This window comes from Triturus cristatus, chromosome 7 (assembly GCF_964204655.1).
Source record: "Triturus cristatus chromosome 7, aTriCri1.1, whole genome shotgun sequence".
NCBI classification, from domain to species: Eukaryota; Metazoa; Chordata; class Amphibia; order Caudata; family Salamandridae; genus Triturus; species Triturus cristatus.
In genome coordinates, this window is record NC_140590.1 from 1,700,597,028 (window position 1) to 1,700,613,599 (window position 16,572).

Genomic DNA, 16,572 nt, shown 5'->3' on the forward strand with positions numbered 1-16,572 from the left:
GACAATAAGAGCGAAATCTAATGTGCAATAACGTAGTTCAAGGTAGAACAAAAGTCGACAGATATCGAGTTTGATAGTTCCATTTAGAGACGGTATTAGCCGTATTGAAAGAAATCAAGGCCGTGGCCGCAATCGGCGTCCTGGAGCCAGCACGGCCTTGATTTTTTTCCTCGGTGCACCAGGTCGTAGGCTAAGAGGGCCGGGATGACACGTAGGATGGGGTCCATGGCTGTCCGTCGGGTACCGGGGCTCCGTTTTCACGTCGGACTCAATTTCCCGGGAGTTTTTGGCTGCCGTAAAAATAAAGCCATGCGGAGTGACGTAGGGACGAATCGTACTTGCTGGTCCGTAAAACGCTGCCTGACTCCGTACGGACGTCGCGTACCCGCTGTCCCGGATCAGACTCGTTGGTATTTTTTAGCCGTACGGTGTTTAGTACGTTTCGTACGGAAATTGTATTTCTGTATGAATCGTACTTTCTGGGTTGTACGGTGGATTTCCCGGGTACGAGTCGTACGGAGAATACGCTCCGTACGACGAATCGTACACTGGTTTTACAGGATCGGAATCGGCACCTTAATGTACTAATGTTTATTATTAGTTTTCCATTAGCAGTAATTATTTTGAGTTCATTTGCATTTTTAATGTACATTAAAATAGTGTTTTTTTAAACAAGTATTAAATATTACTTTTCCCTATACTCTACCATAGGGAAACCTCTGCCCTGGTGGTGGATGCCTCCACCTATGTGTTAAATGTTAGTTGTAGTAACGTTACATTTGTAAATCCCATTGTACCAGGTTCCACTTGCTATTTTGTGGTTGGGGAGGCATGGTCATCTGCACCTAGTAGTAAAGTTTCCCTCTGAAATTATAAATAGCAAAACAGTGTAGAGTTACTACTAGGTAAGTTTACACATGTTTAAATCTGCACATATACATTCTCCTTTGTGAATAGGGCCCAATACATTTAGCTCTTCAGAACACTACTGGTAGTTTATCTCTTTTTCACCTGGTCTTCTTCATCGCTCACCCCAAAAGTGCTCTAAAGCAGCAAGAAGAGTTTACGGAAGACTAATCAACAGTGCTTAATTTGAGCCGGTGATTTCCGGTGCTCAGCACTTGAACTTAATTGTCAACACGGGCACTTATGACAGCTGCCACATGGTGGCACTGTTTGTGAAGTATGGAGATGAGCACAACATCAGTTGTTTATCAGTTCAATATACATTACAAATGAGTAATACATGCTGCCCAAGCCAATCTTACAGCTTCGGGGGCCTCGAATAGTCACACTTGTAAGAGTGTGATGGTTAATAGTTGTGTTGTTACAGGCACTGGCTGCACTGACGGGTGAAATGGGTGGTGCAAGCTGTAGTCCTGACCTCCTGACAAGGGCCCTGGTACTTATTTATTTATTTTGTTTACAAATAAAGCAGTGCTACTAAGTATATGTCTCAGAGGAGGATTGAAAAATGGGTGATCCTGGTTTTACTCCAAAAGCGGCTCTGGGAGGAGAAAAGGTTTCTTGAACAAACATAACAAGTTATAGATACAGAGCTAATAAGTGATTCAAACTAATCGGATATAAGTGTTTGAATTAGGCAAAAAGACTGCAGAAATTTGAAAATGTATGTTTAAGAAAATCGATGTTTTAAGCATATTCCCAATGTGCGGGAAAAATGATATCACATTTCCACATTGTTTTAAAAAAATATATATATATTCACTCGCCTTTTATCCATCACTGTATTTAATAGTGACCAAAAAGTATGAACAATCCCCAGTGACTTTCCCATTGCTTTGTCTAGTAGTGCTTCCTGTTTCATCACGATTTGGTAAGAGCCGTGCGGTTCTTGTAGCCACAAAGTTGATATTTTCATTTGTTTCTTTGTCCCTCCTAAAATTCCCTGAACGTAATGCTAGTGGACACAAACTATCCTCGTTTTTCTCTATCTCTTTTTTTGTTTTATTTGGCAAGTAATGGTGTTTAAGGAAAATGTTGTCGATAGGAGGTCTACATATTTAATTTTCAACATATCTTTATGTATTTTTCCTTTTTGGCGGATCATGTATTGTATAGAATAATGTATCCCAAATGTAATAAAGATTGTAGAGGCTCCTTTGGTTGTTATTCATAATTCCTAGGTGGCACTCAGACTAAAATAAACATATATTTCTATTCTTTTATACATCACTCCTGTTCAGTTTCTATTGCTGACAGGGCAGGGCTTCATGTGTGTCGGATGAAATAAGAATTAATGCCAGACACACAGGAGGGTTTTATTTTATTGGAAGGCTGAAAACTTCAAGTCCTTTTCACAGGACACGTATTCAAAATAAATGGTTGAATAGGTTGGGTGTACATTCTTCCCAGAAATATTCACTGTAGAATCGACTCACATTACAATGCAAGTCCATCGGGGTGTAGGCAGAACTCTTGCTCCTTTCGAAATACCAACATTTAAACAAACTGCAGGTATTTTACTGAGAAGATGGCAACCCTAAGGGGATGGGTGTTTTAAATGAACTCAGCATTGGTGCTGCGCATGCTCCAGCTGTTAGGAGACAGCCACTGATGTCCCTTTTGAAGAATGTCCTGAAAGGCCTATCCATTATCCGCTCTCCGATAGGATAATAATAGCCTCGCAAACCTCCCCATCCTCAGCCTTTGTCCGTCCTGTTAGCCATCGCCTCTGGCAGTGGTCACACCCAGTGCTTAATTTGAGCAGGTGGTTTCCGGTGCTCGGCACTGGCATTTAATTGTCAACACCCCCAGTAATGACGGCTGCCACATGGTGGTGCTTTTTGTATAATTTAAAGATGAGTAAAACAACAGTTGTTTATTCATTCAATATACATTGAAAACAACTACTACCTGCCGCGCAAGCCATTCTCATGTCTTTGGGGCCTCAAACAGTCTGAATTGTGACACTTGTAGCAGCGTGATGATTCGTATTTGTGTTGGTACTGTCATTGGAAGTGCTGGCGGGGGCAATGGGTGATGCAAGCTGTGGTGACCTCCTGATGAGGACCCTGGCACCTATTCACTTTTTACAAATTAAGCACTGGTCACGCCTCTTGAATTCTTCTCCCTCCAGCCTTTGCTGGCTCATGCTCCCTCCCCTGTCCACCTCTGCCCACCCTCACACACCTGTTTCTTATTTTCCTCTAGCTGGTCAAATGCACTGGGCATATAGCAGTGCGCCCCCAGCATCTCCTAACTTCTGGGAAGGGCCCCTGTCTGTAGATGTTGAGACCACTGCTTACGTGCTCCTGGCTCTGATCTCGGTGCCCAACGTGCCCGGTGCTGACATCGGCAAGGCCGCCCAGATCGTGATGTGGCTCTCTCGGCAGCAGAATGCCTACGGGGGATTTGCCTCTACCCAGGTAACCTTTGTATCGATCTCAGCGTCTAGAAAATGTCAAAAATCTAATTGCTATCCCTCTTCAGAGTGTTTCCTCTTCTGTTAGAACAGTAGAATGTTGAGCACTCCATTGCAGACAACGAGTGCTCTGGGCTTCTACGGGCGGGTAGAAGCCCGCAGAGCAACATTCTAATGGTTTTTTTTCATTCACAGCTGCTGCTGTGAACAAATGCCTCTCAGACCCCAAGGGGATATAAGTCCCCTCGGGCTCGAGAGGCCTTTGTTTTATTTGTTAGAACATTCAGCCCTTTTGTGGCAGGATGTTCTAATAGCCTTATAGGCCTCCATAGCTGGGCTATACCGGCCAGTATAGTCCTGCTCCATTGTTAAAGGCCCGAGCCGAGCTGAAGCGGGCCTGTAATGGCCGGTACAGCCCGCTATGGCCGGCTATAAGGCTATAGTGAATGCTCTGTCCACAGGCTGAGTCTTGTGCCAGGGCAGAAAACAATGCACTCAGGGTCTAATTTACAAGCCCCTTGTGCCACCGGTACGTCACTTTGTCTCATGTTATAAGTGACGCTCTAGCGGCACAAGAGTCTTGTAAATAAACACCATACACTTGTATGTAATTTCTCTCTCTGTTTCCACAGGACACCGTGGTGGCACTTCAAGCCCTTGCAAAGTACGCTTCCATAACATACAGTGTCCAAGGAGTGGCTTTCGTGTTGCTTATAACCCCACAAGGCTTCAGTGCTAGCTTCACCGTGAATAACGCAAATCGGTTACTGCTGCAGAAAGCCACGCTGACACAGATTCCTGGAGCATACACTGTCTTTGCATCTGGGCAAGGTTGTGTTTATGTACAGGTAAGTGAAGCCACCTGGAGGGGTGGGTGGAAACGCGTGGCCATCTCGGCAGCAGTAATCATCTACACATGTCTGGGTTTACCACATAACCTCTTATTATGAATTGCAGTGCGCTGGAATTATTTTATTATTTCATGGTGTAAAATCGTTCCTAAACATCAGGGAAAGGAGAATTAACCTGTGGTTCCTATTTTTCTGGCAGTAACAACATAGATTCACACAGAATAACACGGGGAACCTATATTCACATGCTGTGGACATGCCCGCGTGTGAGTGCCTTTTGGGGTGAAATAATTCAGTCTTTAGGAATAGTAACCAAATTGCAAATACAGTCAATGATACAGATGTGCTTACTGGGACTAATGACCCACAATAAGCACAGTAAATAGGTGGCGAAGGTATTGAAACTAGGCCTCACTGTGGCAGAGAAGTGTGTAGCACTAAGATGGATGCCCAAACGACTGCCCATACAAAAGCAATGGTTATGGGAATTTGCTTGGTGGGTACGAGTTAAATGTGGGGTGCACCATAGTTTGGTTTACAATGGAGTGGACAGGGAGGAAGGATGGAATGGGACTTAGCAGATTCTGGATACAACATGAAATGAGAGACCCTGAACCGGGACAGGATGCAGAGGGGAGAGTTGATTACTACTCTTTAGATATGTCTGTGATGCTGATCTGCTGTAATTTGATGAGATAGTACCAATTATGCTGTTTAAGTGATCCAGTGTCGTGTATGGATTTATATTTATTTGCACAAGGCGTGACTCACATCTCTCTCCTTGCTTAGGGGGTGGGGTGACGGAATGGGACAAGTTAATGAACTGTAATGCTATTTTGTTTTTAAAATCAATAAAAAAAGTTTAAACATAAAAAAGTAAAAACATAGATTCACATATTCCATACTGTTTTACCGCATACACTTACCACCTGCTCTGAGCAGATACTCATACAAACACACACCTGTATAGTATTACATGTGCATGATTGATTAATGCAGAGAAGTCTTTTGATGGCATACACAATATCCAGAGAATGCAGAGTGAGTCCACCTTGCTGATGCTTTGGGCCATTTGTAACTAATGTCACAGGTTCCGACAGTGCATCAGGAAACTTGCTAGAGTCATGCTTTTCCATTGGTTGTTTCACTTCACTGCACAAAGTGAATGCTTGTGAGGCTTTTAAACGAACTGCGTCTGGCCACATATAACTCTGGAATCCTTCAGTGCAGTAGCAATAAAGTTCTCTCTCAAGTGAGGAGGGGATTTTGACATGTTGCTATGCGACTGCTTGTCGTCTGTGTTTGGACTGCGTGTGTGCTGCAAGTAGGCCACTGCAGAACCACAGATGATCCCCTGCCTAGTTGCTTGTAGAACATTTTGGGGCAGGTGGGTCATGGTCAATGCATTCTCAAAAATGGACCATGGCATCTGTGAGTCTTTGGTGATGAATGTATCCAGCCTGAGCAAGGTGGGAAACAGCATTAATAACAATGTCAGAACCACGTGTGCCATTACAACGGAAGCGTTACCACACATATTCCTTTACCGCGCATGCCGTTACAATGATGTTTGTTGTAAAGGTGGTAAAGGCGTATGTGTGGTAAAGGCAGTCAGCGCTCTAGACTTGGAGCAAATGGATTGGGGTGGGAGGTGTTGGGAACTTCCTGCCCAGACTTTCTACTTCCTTCATTCCTGCCTGCGGCATGGTGAGTAGTTTTTTGGGCAGGGTTGAGGTCAGGGCAGTTTTTAGGGCTGAGGGCGATTTTAGGGCTCAGGGTGGGGGACTGCGGTGTTTTAAGTGCTGAGGTTGGGATAGTTTTCAGGGCCTCTACCTCTCTACCTCTACCTCTCTACCTCTCTCTACCACTCTACCTCTCTCCACCTCTCTCTCTACCTCTCTACCTCTACCTACCTCTCTACCTCTCTCTACCTCTCTCTACCTCTCTCTGCCTCTCTACCTCTACCTCTACCTCCCTACGTCTCTACCTCTCTCTACCTCTCTACCTCTCTCTCTCTATCTCGCTCTCTACCTCTCTCTCTACCTCTCTCTCTCTACCTCTACCTCTCTACCTCTCTGTATCTGTACCTCTCTCTACCTCTCTCTCTCTACCTCTCTACCTCTGCCTCTCTACCTCTCTACCTCTACCTCCCTCTCTTTACCTCTCTCTACCTCTCTCTCTCTCTACCTCTCTACCTCTCTCTCTCCCTCTCTCTCTCTACCTCTCTCTCTACCTCTTTCTCTCTACCTCTCTCTCTCTCTACCTATCTCTCTACCTCTCTACCTCTGTCTCTACCTCTCTACCTCTTTCTCTCCACCTCTCTACCGCTCTCTCTCTACCTCTCTACCTCTCTCTCTCTCTCACTCTCTACCTCTCTCTCTCTACCTCTCTCTCTCTACCTCTCTTATCTCTACCTCTCTCTCTACCTCTTTCTCTCCACCTCTCTACCGCTCTCTCTCTACCTCTCTACCTCTCTCTCTCTCTCTCACTCTCTACCTCTCTCTCACTCTACCTCTCTCTACCTCTCTCTCTTCCTCTACCTTTCTCTCTACCTCTCTACCTCTACCCCTCTCTACCTATCTCTATCTCTCTCTACCTCTCACTACCTCTCTACCTCTCTCTACCTCTCTACCTCTCTCTCTCTACCTCTTTCTACCTCTCTACCTCCCTTCCTCTCTCTACCGCTCTCCACCCCTCTACCTCTCTCTCTACCTCTCTCTCTAATTCTCTCTCTCTCTACCTCTCTCTCTACCTCTCTCTCTCTACCTCTCTACCTCTCTCTACCTCTCTACCTCTACCTCTCTACCTCTCTCTACCTCTCTCTAACTCTTTCTAACTCTCTCTACCTCTCTACCTCTCTCTCTACCTCTCTACACCTCTCTACACCTCTCTACCTCTCTTTACCTCTCTACCTCTCTCTACCTCTATTCCTCTCTCTCTCTCTCTCTACCTCTCTCTACCTCTCTACCTCTCTCAAAGATGACTGCAGCGTCTACGTGGGATGCGGTGGACTAAGTGGCAGCCGGAGCCTGATAGCACTGCTTGTCCTTTAAAAAACAAACAAGCATTGGCATAGCCAATAGGGGTCCCCTTTGGGTCCTTGTAAGTGTTTAGTTATCCAGTGCAATATCCTTGGTGCAACAACATCAAGTGTTGCATGGCTAAACACTTATAAGGTCCCAAAGGCGAGACCTATTGGCTATGCCAATGCTTGTTATTTTTGTGACTTGACACTTTATACCAGTATTGGGACTGCAGGCCAAGGATGCTGCTCATTGCCTGCAGGAGCAATTGTCAGCTTCATGAGCAGGCAGCCCCATGAACACAAGCTGTATGGCAACAGGAGAGACCTGAGGGGTAGGTGGGTTGCTTTGACGTGCAGAACAGGTTGGGCTTATTCACTTGGAGGAACTGGGGCATGATGTGAAGCGTGCCCATCATGTGGTGGCAGAGCATGTAATACCCCAGTGCAGCAGGCATGGGAGGCGGAAACAAGCTGACAGCCATTACTGTTCATAGTGGCACCTTGTCTCTAGGCCTGGATTAGCATCAGGCGCCCACGTGGCATGGTGAGCGGCCAAGGTTGAAGTAGCGCAAGTGGTGGGGATTGCCTTCAGTGGGCAACTCGATTTGGCCATGCTTGGCTGACCGTACTGGGGCAGGGGACTCATATCTTTTCTCCATGGGGATCAGGTTCCCAATTGCCTTCGGGTTCCAATTGTGTCTGTCTTCGATGAGTGGTAGCTTCAAGGTCTCTAAAAAAGGAGGTCTCCTCTTTGCCTAGCATTGAAACAATGGCCAGAGGCCTCAGTCCCAGCATAAACCCTTGTTGGATGGTGTGGAGGGTGTCCCTCTTTTCATGTGGAGAGACGATTTTGCCAGCGGGGTGCATGGATGTAGGAGATGACCCATCCATTCACATGTCCTCATCAGGGTGGGAGAGGACCCACCCATTCACAGGTCCTCGTCAGGGTGGGAGATGACCCATCCATACACAGGTCCTCGTCAGGGTAGGAGATGACCCATCCATTCACAGGTCCTCGTCAGGGTGGGAGAGGACCCAACCATTCACAGGTCCTCGTCAGGGCAAGGGATAGGCTTTGTGCTCTTGCAGGTGGCACCAAAGGTACAAGGTCACCCTGGGGGGGCAGGTGCAGTGTTTCAGTGTCCAGGACCACTGGCGGCCCTCGCGGGGCAGCACCTGCAGCTCGTGCTGCCCCTGTTCAAGGCATGCCGCATCACAACAGTGACGCAAACGCTCCACCTTAAACCGAACATACTGGTGTGGGGAGAAGGGGCGCCAGCATATAGTTTGACCTTTGTGTTTCCCCAGACATGTCCAGCTGCAGGCCCTCGCAGTGGTCTGGTAAATTATAACCTTTTAACACGCCCATTTTCCAATGAGAGTTACTGTTAGCCCATTAGCAGGATATACTCCTGTTTCTATTTGAAATGCTGGGGCTGACCTCTTACTGAATGCTTTAACCAGTAATTGCCTACAAAAAACAAAAGACACTAAATGTTTTTGTAAGTTTGCAAAGTGGCATTATGGCATGGTGCCATCAGCCATTCATGTCTTTCCTGCCAATAGCATGTTGCATTGTGGGGCTTGTAGTTTTGCTTTTTAACACGTTCCTTATGGCCTCAAAATTCCAGCAAGCAAAATGATGTTGGCTAAAATGCCAGGATTGGCAGACAGTAATAAACATAACATGGAATAACTTTTCAGGTATTTATAACATTTTTATAAAGTTGTTTAGACAGCCTCAAAAACTGCTTATTTCCTGCGCAAAACCAAAAGGAAACTCTACGAACAAATTATGTTAGAGTTCATTCACAACATGCATTAAAGCAAGCATTGACAAAGCAAAGCTTCTAGCCTTTTGTGTAGTGGGAAATGTTATACAGAGCTTCACAACATAATAAAGGTGCCGCCCAACCTTCCCTAACGCAATGAACAAATAAAGGACAGGGGGCAGCAGCAGAGGGACATCACAATTCACTCACCTACACAGGACAGACACAACACAGATAGGCAACAAACAAAAGAGGGAACATGAGGTGTTTAGACTGTTGTATGATTTCTGTAAACACACATAAAAGAAGTTGAAAAAGAAGGAAAAGCCAAACCTCTTGTGGAATTACCATACATTCATGTACTCACATTGGATGATGAACCCTCACACACCTAGTGTTCAGTGTGGAATGCTTCATCATCTGGTTACACATCTAGTACTGGGAAGCATCCGAGAGTAATGTATTTCACTGATTGTACATTCTTTTAGGTATGGTATCCCTAGTTTGGGTAGTGTTATGTCCCTTAATTCAATAATATCCCTTTGTTAAACTGTCAGAACTATATTAAAAGTATACGTGGTTGAGCTAAACATGGTTTTTACTGGTTTCTCACAACCACAAGATTAAAAACAGAAGGGTCATGAAACAGACTCTATTTCTCTTCTCTGTCACCATTTTTTAGAGCTCAAAGTTTTTCCCTCGGGGTCAGGTGTTTTGCCCAAAAACTATAGATATATCACATGAAATATTGTGAAAGACCATCAAAAGAGGGTTTAGTTGGGGCATATCTGCATTGGACACACTCCTTGAAGAGGCCTCACAGTGTGCTGTTGTTGAGGCTGTGGCATTTTTCCCAGGGTGTGTCATTGTAGTCAACTTAGTGCTATGAAACAAGCCATGCCCAGTTGCTGCCTGCGACTCTTTTATTTAGGTGAGGTACAAACTTTTAAATTAAAGTGTGGTTTGGATTTACTCATTAAAGCACATTAGAATATATCACAGCACTGAGGGGCCTTTATTAGAATTAGCAGATCACATCCATTTTGCCCTGATAAGTAAAACAAGCATTGGCATAGCCAATAGGTCTCGCCTTTGGGAACTTATAAGTGTTTAGTTATCCAGCACAATATCCTTGTGGCAACAACATCAACTGTTGCATGGCTAAACACTTATAAGGTCCCAAAGGCGAGACCTATTGGCTATGCCAATGCTTGTTAAAAATGGGGATGATAACCAACATTGCCCATGAGAAAGGGAAGCCATAGGAACAGGCTGCATTAAAAAACATGAGCTATAATCTTGGCCCAAACTTCTGGGTTTATGAGTCCTTTGCCCTGGAGGCATGCCACTGTGTTCCCCTTAGAGATGACAATTCAGAGGTGCAAATTTTGAGGATCAGAATTCGGTACAGATAACTAATTAGGCTCTTTGCTACGCTGACTTTTCCTGTACTTATTTCTTTAGCTTTTGGCAAATACTTTACTAAGATCTATATATAACTCCACATGGAAGAGTCGGCAGCAGCTTGGCTCCAAATGAATGCTCCTAGCGATAGGTCTCAGGGAGTGTTATCAATGTGAGGCCACTGGAAGATGATAAGGCGGGCAGCATGTGTGGCCGTGGGCAGGGTGTTCATCAAAACAGTGCCCGTTACTGCAAACGTAACTTCTTACCAAAGTTAAACCTTACCATGGTCACAATGCTCCAATGCCGAGTTGGCGCTGTATAAACCTGGAAGCGTGGGAAGCCGGAGGGCGCCTCACAGATTTGTGCAACCAATAACTGACGGGCAAATCGATCCACTAACAGGGGGTGAATAGTTTGCCCCTTTAGACACAGCTTCCATCACTCGGTACTTCAGTGAGTATGATGTTATGGCTTTGCATAGCGCTTTCAGTCCTTATTATAGCATCAGGGCGCTGTCTTCATCTGGGAGTTCTTTTGTGCTTATCAGCTAGAGCCAACCTTTTACAGTGACTGTTTATTGGCGCGTGGTTGTGGAATATTATTTAGGAGTATGTTCCGTGTTTGGAGGTGATTCTGGAGAGTTAGTGTGTTGGGTTGTGTGAGTCAGCGTGGAAGTAAAATTAGTTCTATTTAAAATGACGCCTGTGTCTATAAAAAAGAAAAAAACAACACACTCCAAACCCGAGCACATATTAGCTTCACACCAGGCTCAAACACTGGAATTCTGGGATTCAGGAGTTGATTATATATGCTTTTTCATATATAAGGATATTTGCATGCATCTTCATGCTCTCACGGTCGCACAAATCAGAGAGATGACCCCGAGGCCCTAATACTGCCCAATAGTGCAACATTGACAGATGATTTCGTAGTGTACCCCACACTGATATCATCAAATAGTGCGTCCCCGTCAAGCGCTATATCTTATTAAAGCCCCTTCGAGGTGGGCACATTAAAGACACCCGTGTAATGATGCTGGTGGGCACTCTCAATCAGCACAGGATGCAGGCTTCGTAGAACAACACTATTTATTAAGTACTACAAATACACATAAGAGCGCCGGGCCACACAACCTTCTCGCGCTGCGGCGGGCTCTATCTCCGCGCCTCGCGGCTCGCGCATGCGCAGTGCTCCCGCCCGCGCCTCGTCATCACGCAGCGTGCGAGACTAGAACGCACACTACATATCTCCCTCCTTTTCCATGGCCCTGATAACTCAATGTCCTCGCAGTCTCTAGGGTATGCACCCTCCCTCCAGTTCAAAGTCTTTGAAGCGGCTGGGCCTCACTATCGCTCTGCCTGTTCGAGTGCGCCTTACCGGGGTGCCATGATTACCAGACTCATTGCTTGCAGCCGGGCTGTGGCCAAGTTGTTCTCTTCGCCCCACTCTGTCCGGGCTGTGGCCTTCCCCCGTCACTAGCTCTTCCATTTCCATCGACCCCTGGTGTGCTCGTTCCTCACTGCTCTCTTTCTCCAGTCCGCTTCTCCCTTCAGGGTGTTGGTTTCCTTCATTGTCTTTTGTTAGTGTCCCTTGGCCTGACTGCTCCGTCTCTTCCTCTGGCCATTTCAGGATCTTGTTGCATTTCGCCATGCGGTCATGGGACCACACGTTCCCATCACTGAGTAAGGCGGCTCTCTCGTATGCCTCTTCTACCTGTAGAGGGGGGCTGTACTTGCTATCTCCCTTCTTCTTTCGTACCGCTAGCTTGACTCTCACCCACTCTCCTTTCTCCAGAGTGGCGTTCTTGACTGTCCGTCTCTTGTTGTAATGCTCCGAGTACAGCCTCTGGGCCTTCTCCAGGTTGTGTTGCACTACTGCTGGCGACCAGTTACTCGTTAATGTCTTTTCTCTCCAGATGACATTGTCTTTAGTGAAGGGGTGTCTCCCCCTTAGGATTTAGAAGGGGCTGTACCCCGTCCCTGTGGGGGTGATGCGGTAGGCCCACACTGTTTTCTGAACCTCCTTCTCCCAATCTTTCCCTACCATGATGGCTGCTTGGATAGATCCCATCAGTACTCTGTTAAAGCGCTCCACCTGCCCATTGCTTGCCGGGTGGTACACCGCCGTGTGCAGCAATTTTATCCCATTGCGTTCTGCGTATTTGTTCCATTTGTCCGATCTAAATTGGGGTCCATTGTCGCTCAATAGCGTTCTGGGGATGCCTTCCCTTAGAAAAACGGACGTGAGGAATTTTATCACTGTTTCTGCTTCCATCTCTTCCTGTATGTGAATCTCCGGCCATTTGGAATACTTGTCGACCAGGACACAGAGGTATTGGGGCGTTCCGTGGATGTCCAGCACTGGTCCCAGGATGTCCACCGCCACGTCTTCCCATGGCCCACTTGGTAATGGGAATTTCCCTATCGCCGGCCGTAGTGGGACTAGCGTCTTGTCGGCTCCCTGGCACTGGCCGCACTCTCTCACTTGCCTCTCCACCTGGGCGTCCATTCCGGGCCACCAGTACATGTGTTTAGCCCTCGCCTTTGATTTTACGATTCCCAAGTGCCCTTCGTGTAGCATTGCGAGTAATCGGGGGACCACTGTTTCTGGAGGAACCACTTTGTCTCTCCTGTACAGGAATATTCCCTCGTTTCCTACCGATAGCTCTTCTCGCACTTCGAAATACTTCCGGAGAGCCTCTCCTAACCGTCTCTTCTCTGGCCATCCCTTTATTATGTGTTCCTTGACCTTGCGGATGTCCTCGTCTTCTTCATACGCTTGTATCCATTCTTGTTTGTTTATCACCCTCTCGGGGTCATCCATTACTGCCACCATCTCGTCTTCTTCGGGCATCATGTATGAGGCGCCTTCCATAGCTGCTGCTCGGCTGAGATAGTCTGCCACTTTGTTCCTCGTCCCCGGGATGTACTCCACATCGTACCGGTACTCCAGTAGTTTGAGTGTCATTTTCGCTATGCGGGGTGTGGCCCCTGCATGCCCGCTTGAGGTGAGCACCTTTATCAGTGGCTTGTGGTCAGTTTTCAGCAAGAATCTTGTGCCCCATAGGAATTGGCGATATTTCCCCATCGCCCACACCACCGCCAGCATCTCTTTCTCAATCACACTATATTTCTGCTCCGTGGGTGAGAGGGTTCTGGACGCGAAGCTAGCGTTTCCACCTGTCCATCGCTCCTTTCTTGCATGAGCACCGCTCCTAGGCCTTTCTCGCTGGCATCTGTCGTCAGAATCGACCGACCATGAGGGTCATATCCTTGCAAAGGTACTGCTCGACTGATGTCCTTTTTCAGTGCCTCGAATTCCTTCTGTGTGTCTTCTGTCCATTGGTAGCTTGTTTTGTCCCTTGTTAGTTGTCGAAGGTGATGGGTCTTGGTGGCGAAGTGTGGCACGAATTTGCTGTAGTACTCGGCCATCCCTAAGAAGGACCTCACTTCCTCTTTGTTGTTGGGTGCGGTCGCCTTGCATATCGCTTCCACATTCGTCCTTTTGGGTGTGATGCCATGACCTCCTATTTCGTGCCCCAGGTAGGTGACTGATGTCATTCCCAGCCTGCACTTTTCCCATTCCGCCGTTAGGCCTTTGTCCTCTAGCACTCTGAGTACTTTCTCTAACCTCTCGTCGTGGTCTCTTCTGTCTGTCCCCATCACGAGTATGTCATCCTGAAAGTACTGGACGCCTTCAATGTCCTGAAACAGCCGATGCATCAGCTTTTGGAACACCGCTGCTGCGGATGCTAGTCCAAATGGCATTCTCCGAAACTGGTAGCACCCAAAGGGTGTGATAAACGATGTCAACTTCCGGCTTGATGGATGCAGGTCTATTTGGTGATATGCAGACGTTAGGTCGATGGTGGAGAACCATTTTATCCCTTTTGTCTTGGCCAGCATTTCCTCGATACGAGGTAGCGGGAATTTCTCTACTATGAGGCATTTGTTTAGTTCCCTAAGGTCCACACAGAGACGGACTTTCCCGTTGGGTTTCACGCCACTACCAGGGGGGCAAGCCATTCCGCACTGTCGATCGGCTCTATTATTCCCTCTTTTTCCAACCTGTGTAGCTCCGTCTGCACCGCTTCTCTCACCGCCAAGGGTATGTTCCTGACTTTGTGGGACACCGGGCTGGAGTTTTCCTTAAGTACTATCCTGTGTGTAAATTTCTCCAGTTTCCCCACCTTTCCTCCAAACACCTTCGGGAATTTGTGCTTCATTGCTTCCAGTACCGGCCAGCTCCCTGGCGCTGTCAAGAGGACTTGTGTGTCGCCTCCCGGATCTAGTTTGATCCCTAGATCCCCTTGGTCCATCCATCCCAGTACAGAGGGGCCTTTCTCCGCTATGTACAGCTTGCACTCAGCTTGTCTTCCCCGGAATTCAAAGGTCAGTTTCCGGTACCCTACCATGGGTATTGGATCTCCTGTGTACTTTACCGGCCGAATGTCTGGGGGTTCCAGCTTCGGTCCCAGCGTAGGTTTAAACTGCTCCTTCCATACTGTTCTCTGGATGATGGTGTATGGAGACCCCGAGTCTATTACTATTTGGATGTTCACCCCTCCAATCGTCATGTCGCATTGGGGTTTGCGGGTTCTTTTCCCATCTATCCCGAGCACCTGATCCTCAATGCACAGGATCTCCACGTCGTCCTCTTGCTCATCTTCCTCTCCTGGTATCTCTTGCTCCACGTACTTCACCACGGGTCTCTTCGTTTTCCTCCGGCAGACTTTCTCGTAGTGACCCATTATGCCGCAGAACATACACTTCGCCCGGAACGCGGGGCATCTCTTGTCCTGGGCTGCGTGTGCGGGACTGCCGCATCTGTAACAGGCTCCGTTGTTGTCTTTTGCCTGCTTCCCCGTTTGGCCCGTCTTCCCTTTCCACTTCGGGGGTCCTCTGCCCTCCTGCGCCGGTTGCCTGCTTCTTCCTTGCGCGTCTGCTTCATCCACTCTGTTCACCATGACTTTGGGGACCACTTCCCGTTTTGCTGCCTCCGCACACCGTTTGGTCAACTCCGCTTTCTTCACCATCGCTATTACGTCTTTCAGAGGCGCCTCGCTATTCGCCCACAGTTTATCTTGCACACTTTTATTCGTGGTATGCATGACGATTTGGTCTTTGATGAACTCATCGTGCAGGGCTCCATATTTGCAAGTCACTGCCAGTTTCTTCAAGGCTGCTACGTATTCATCGATGGTTTCTCCCGGCTCCTGTTTCCTCTGTTGGAAGTTGTACCTGTCTATAGAGACACTCACCGCCGGGCGGTAGTGGGCATCAAGGTCCTCCATGGCGTGCTTGAATACGTCATCGTCCGCGTTTTGCCTGAGTGGCGGCACTAGATTCTGGTAGACTCATATGCCTTCCGGGCCTAAATTATGCAGGAGTATTCTTTTCTTCCTCGCGCTGGGGAACTCTTCACCGTTCTCATCTTCGAGGGCCGCCAGGTAGTTCTTAAAATATTCCCGCCAGTCCTCCCACTTCATTTGAGGTTCTCCCGGTCTTGGCAGAAATGGTATGAGCGCCGTTAGCGAGGACCCTTGGGTGCTCATCTCTTCCCTCCTACTTGGCGCAGCGCCTGGGCCTCTTGGACTTCCCGGTGTGTCTCCCCGCTCTGGTCTTCCCTGCTCCTGCTGTCGCTTCTCTTTTGGCCCCCCTTCGCTGCTTGCTGCCGCTTCCGCCAGGGTCTCTGCGACTGGGCTTCCCGTGTGCTTATCGCAGTTGCGCGTCGTCTATAGGTCTCTGCACGCGGTCTGTACCTCTGCGACTGGGCTTCACGTGTGTTTCTCGCAGTTGCGCCCCTGTCTATAGGCCTCTGCACGTGGTCTGTACCTTGTGTTCACTGCCTCTGCCGCGCTCTTCGTGTGTGTTCTTTGGGGACCGCTCCGCTTCTTGTCCTCCCCTTGTGCTTGTTACTGTTGCCTTGGCCTGTGCTCCCTGTCGGTGGTTCAGGGTCCTTCAGCTGGCTAAGATTGCACCAATCCCATCCTCGTCGCCACTGTAATGATGCTGGTGGGCACTCTCAATCAGCACAGGATGCAGGCTTCGTAGAACAACACTATTTATTAAGTACTACAAATACACATAAGAGCGCCGGGCCACACAACCTTCTCGCGCTGCGGCGGGCTCT

General features: G+C 47.7%; 1 protein-coding gene across 1 annotated transcript in view; it reads left to right on the plus strand.

Annotated features, from left to right (window-relative positions):
• The window catches only part of LOC146812810 (alpha-2-macroglobulin-like protein 1), a 630,734-nt gene that overhangs the window by 553,718 nt on the left and 60,444 nt on the right, over positions 1-16,572 (plus strand). Inside the window, exons 30-31 of the mRNA XM_085615203.1 lie at positions 3,175-3,389; positions 4,018-4,233. Coding sequence (XP_085471329.1) covers positions 3,175-3,389; positions 4,018-4,233 — 431 coding nt within the window. The remainder of the gene's footprint in view (positions 1-3,174; positions 3,390-4,017; positions 4,234-16,572) is intronic.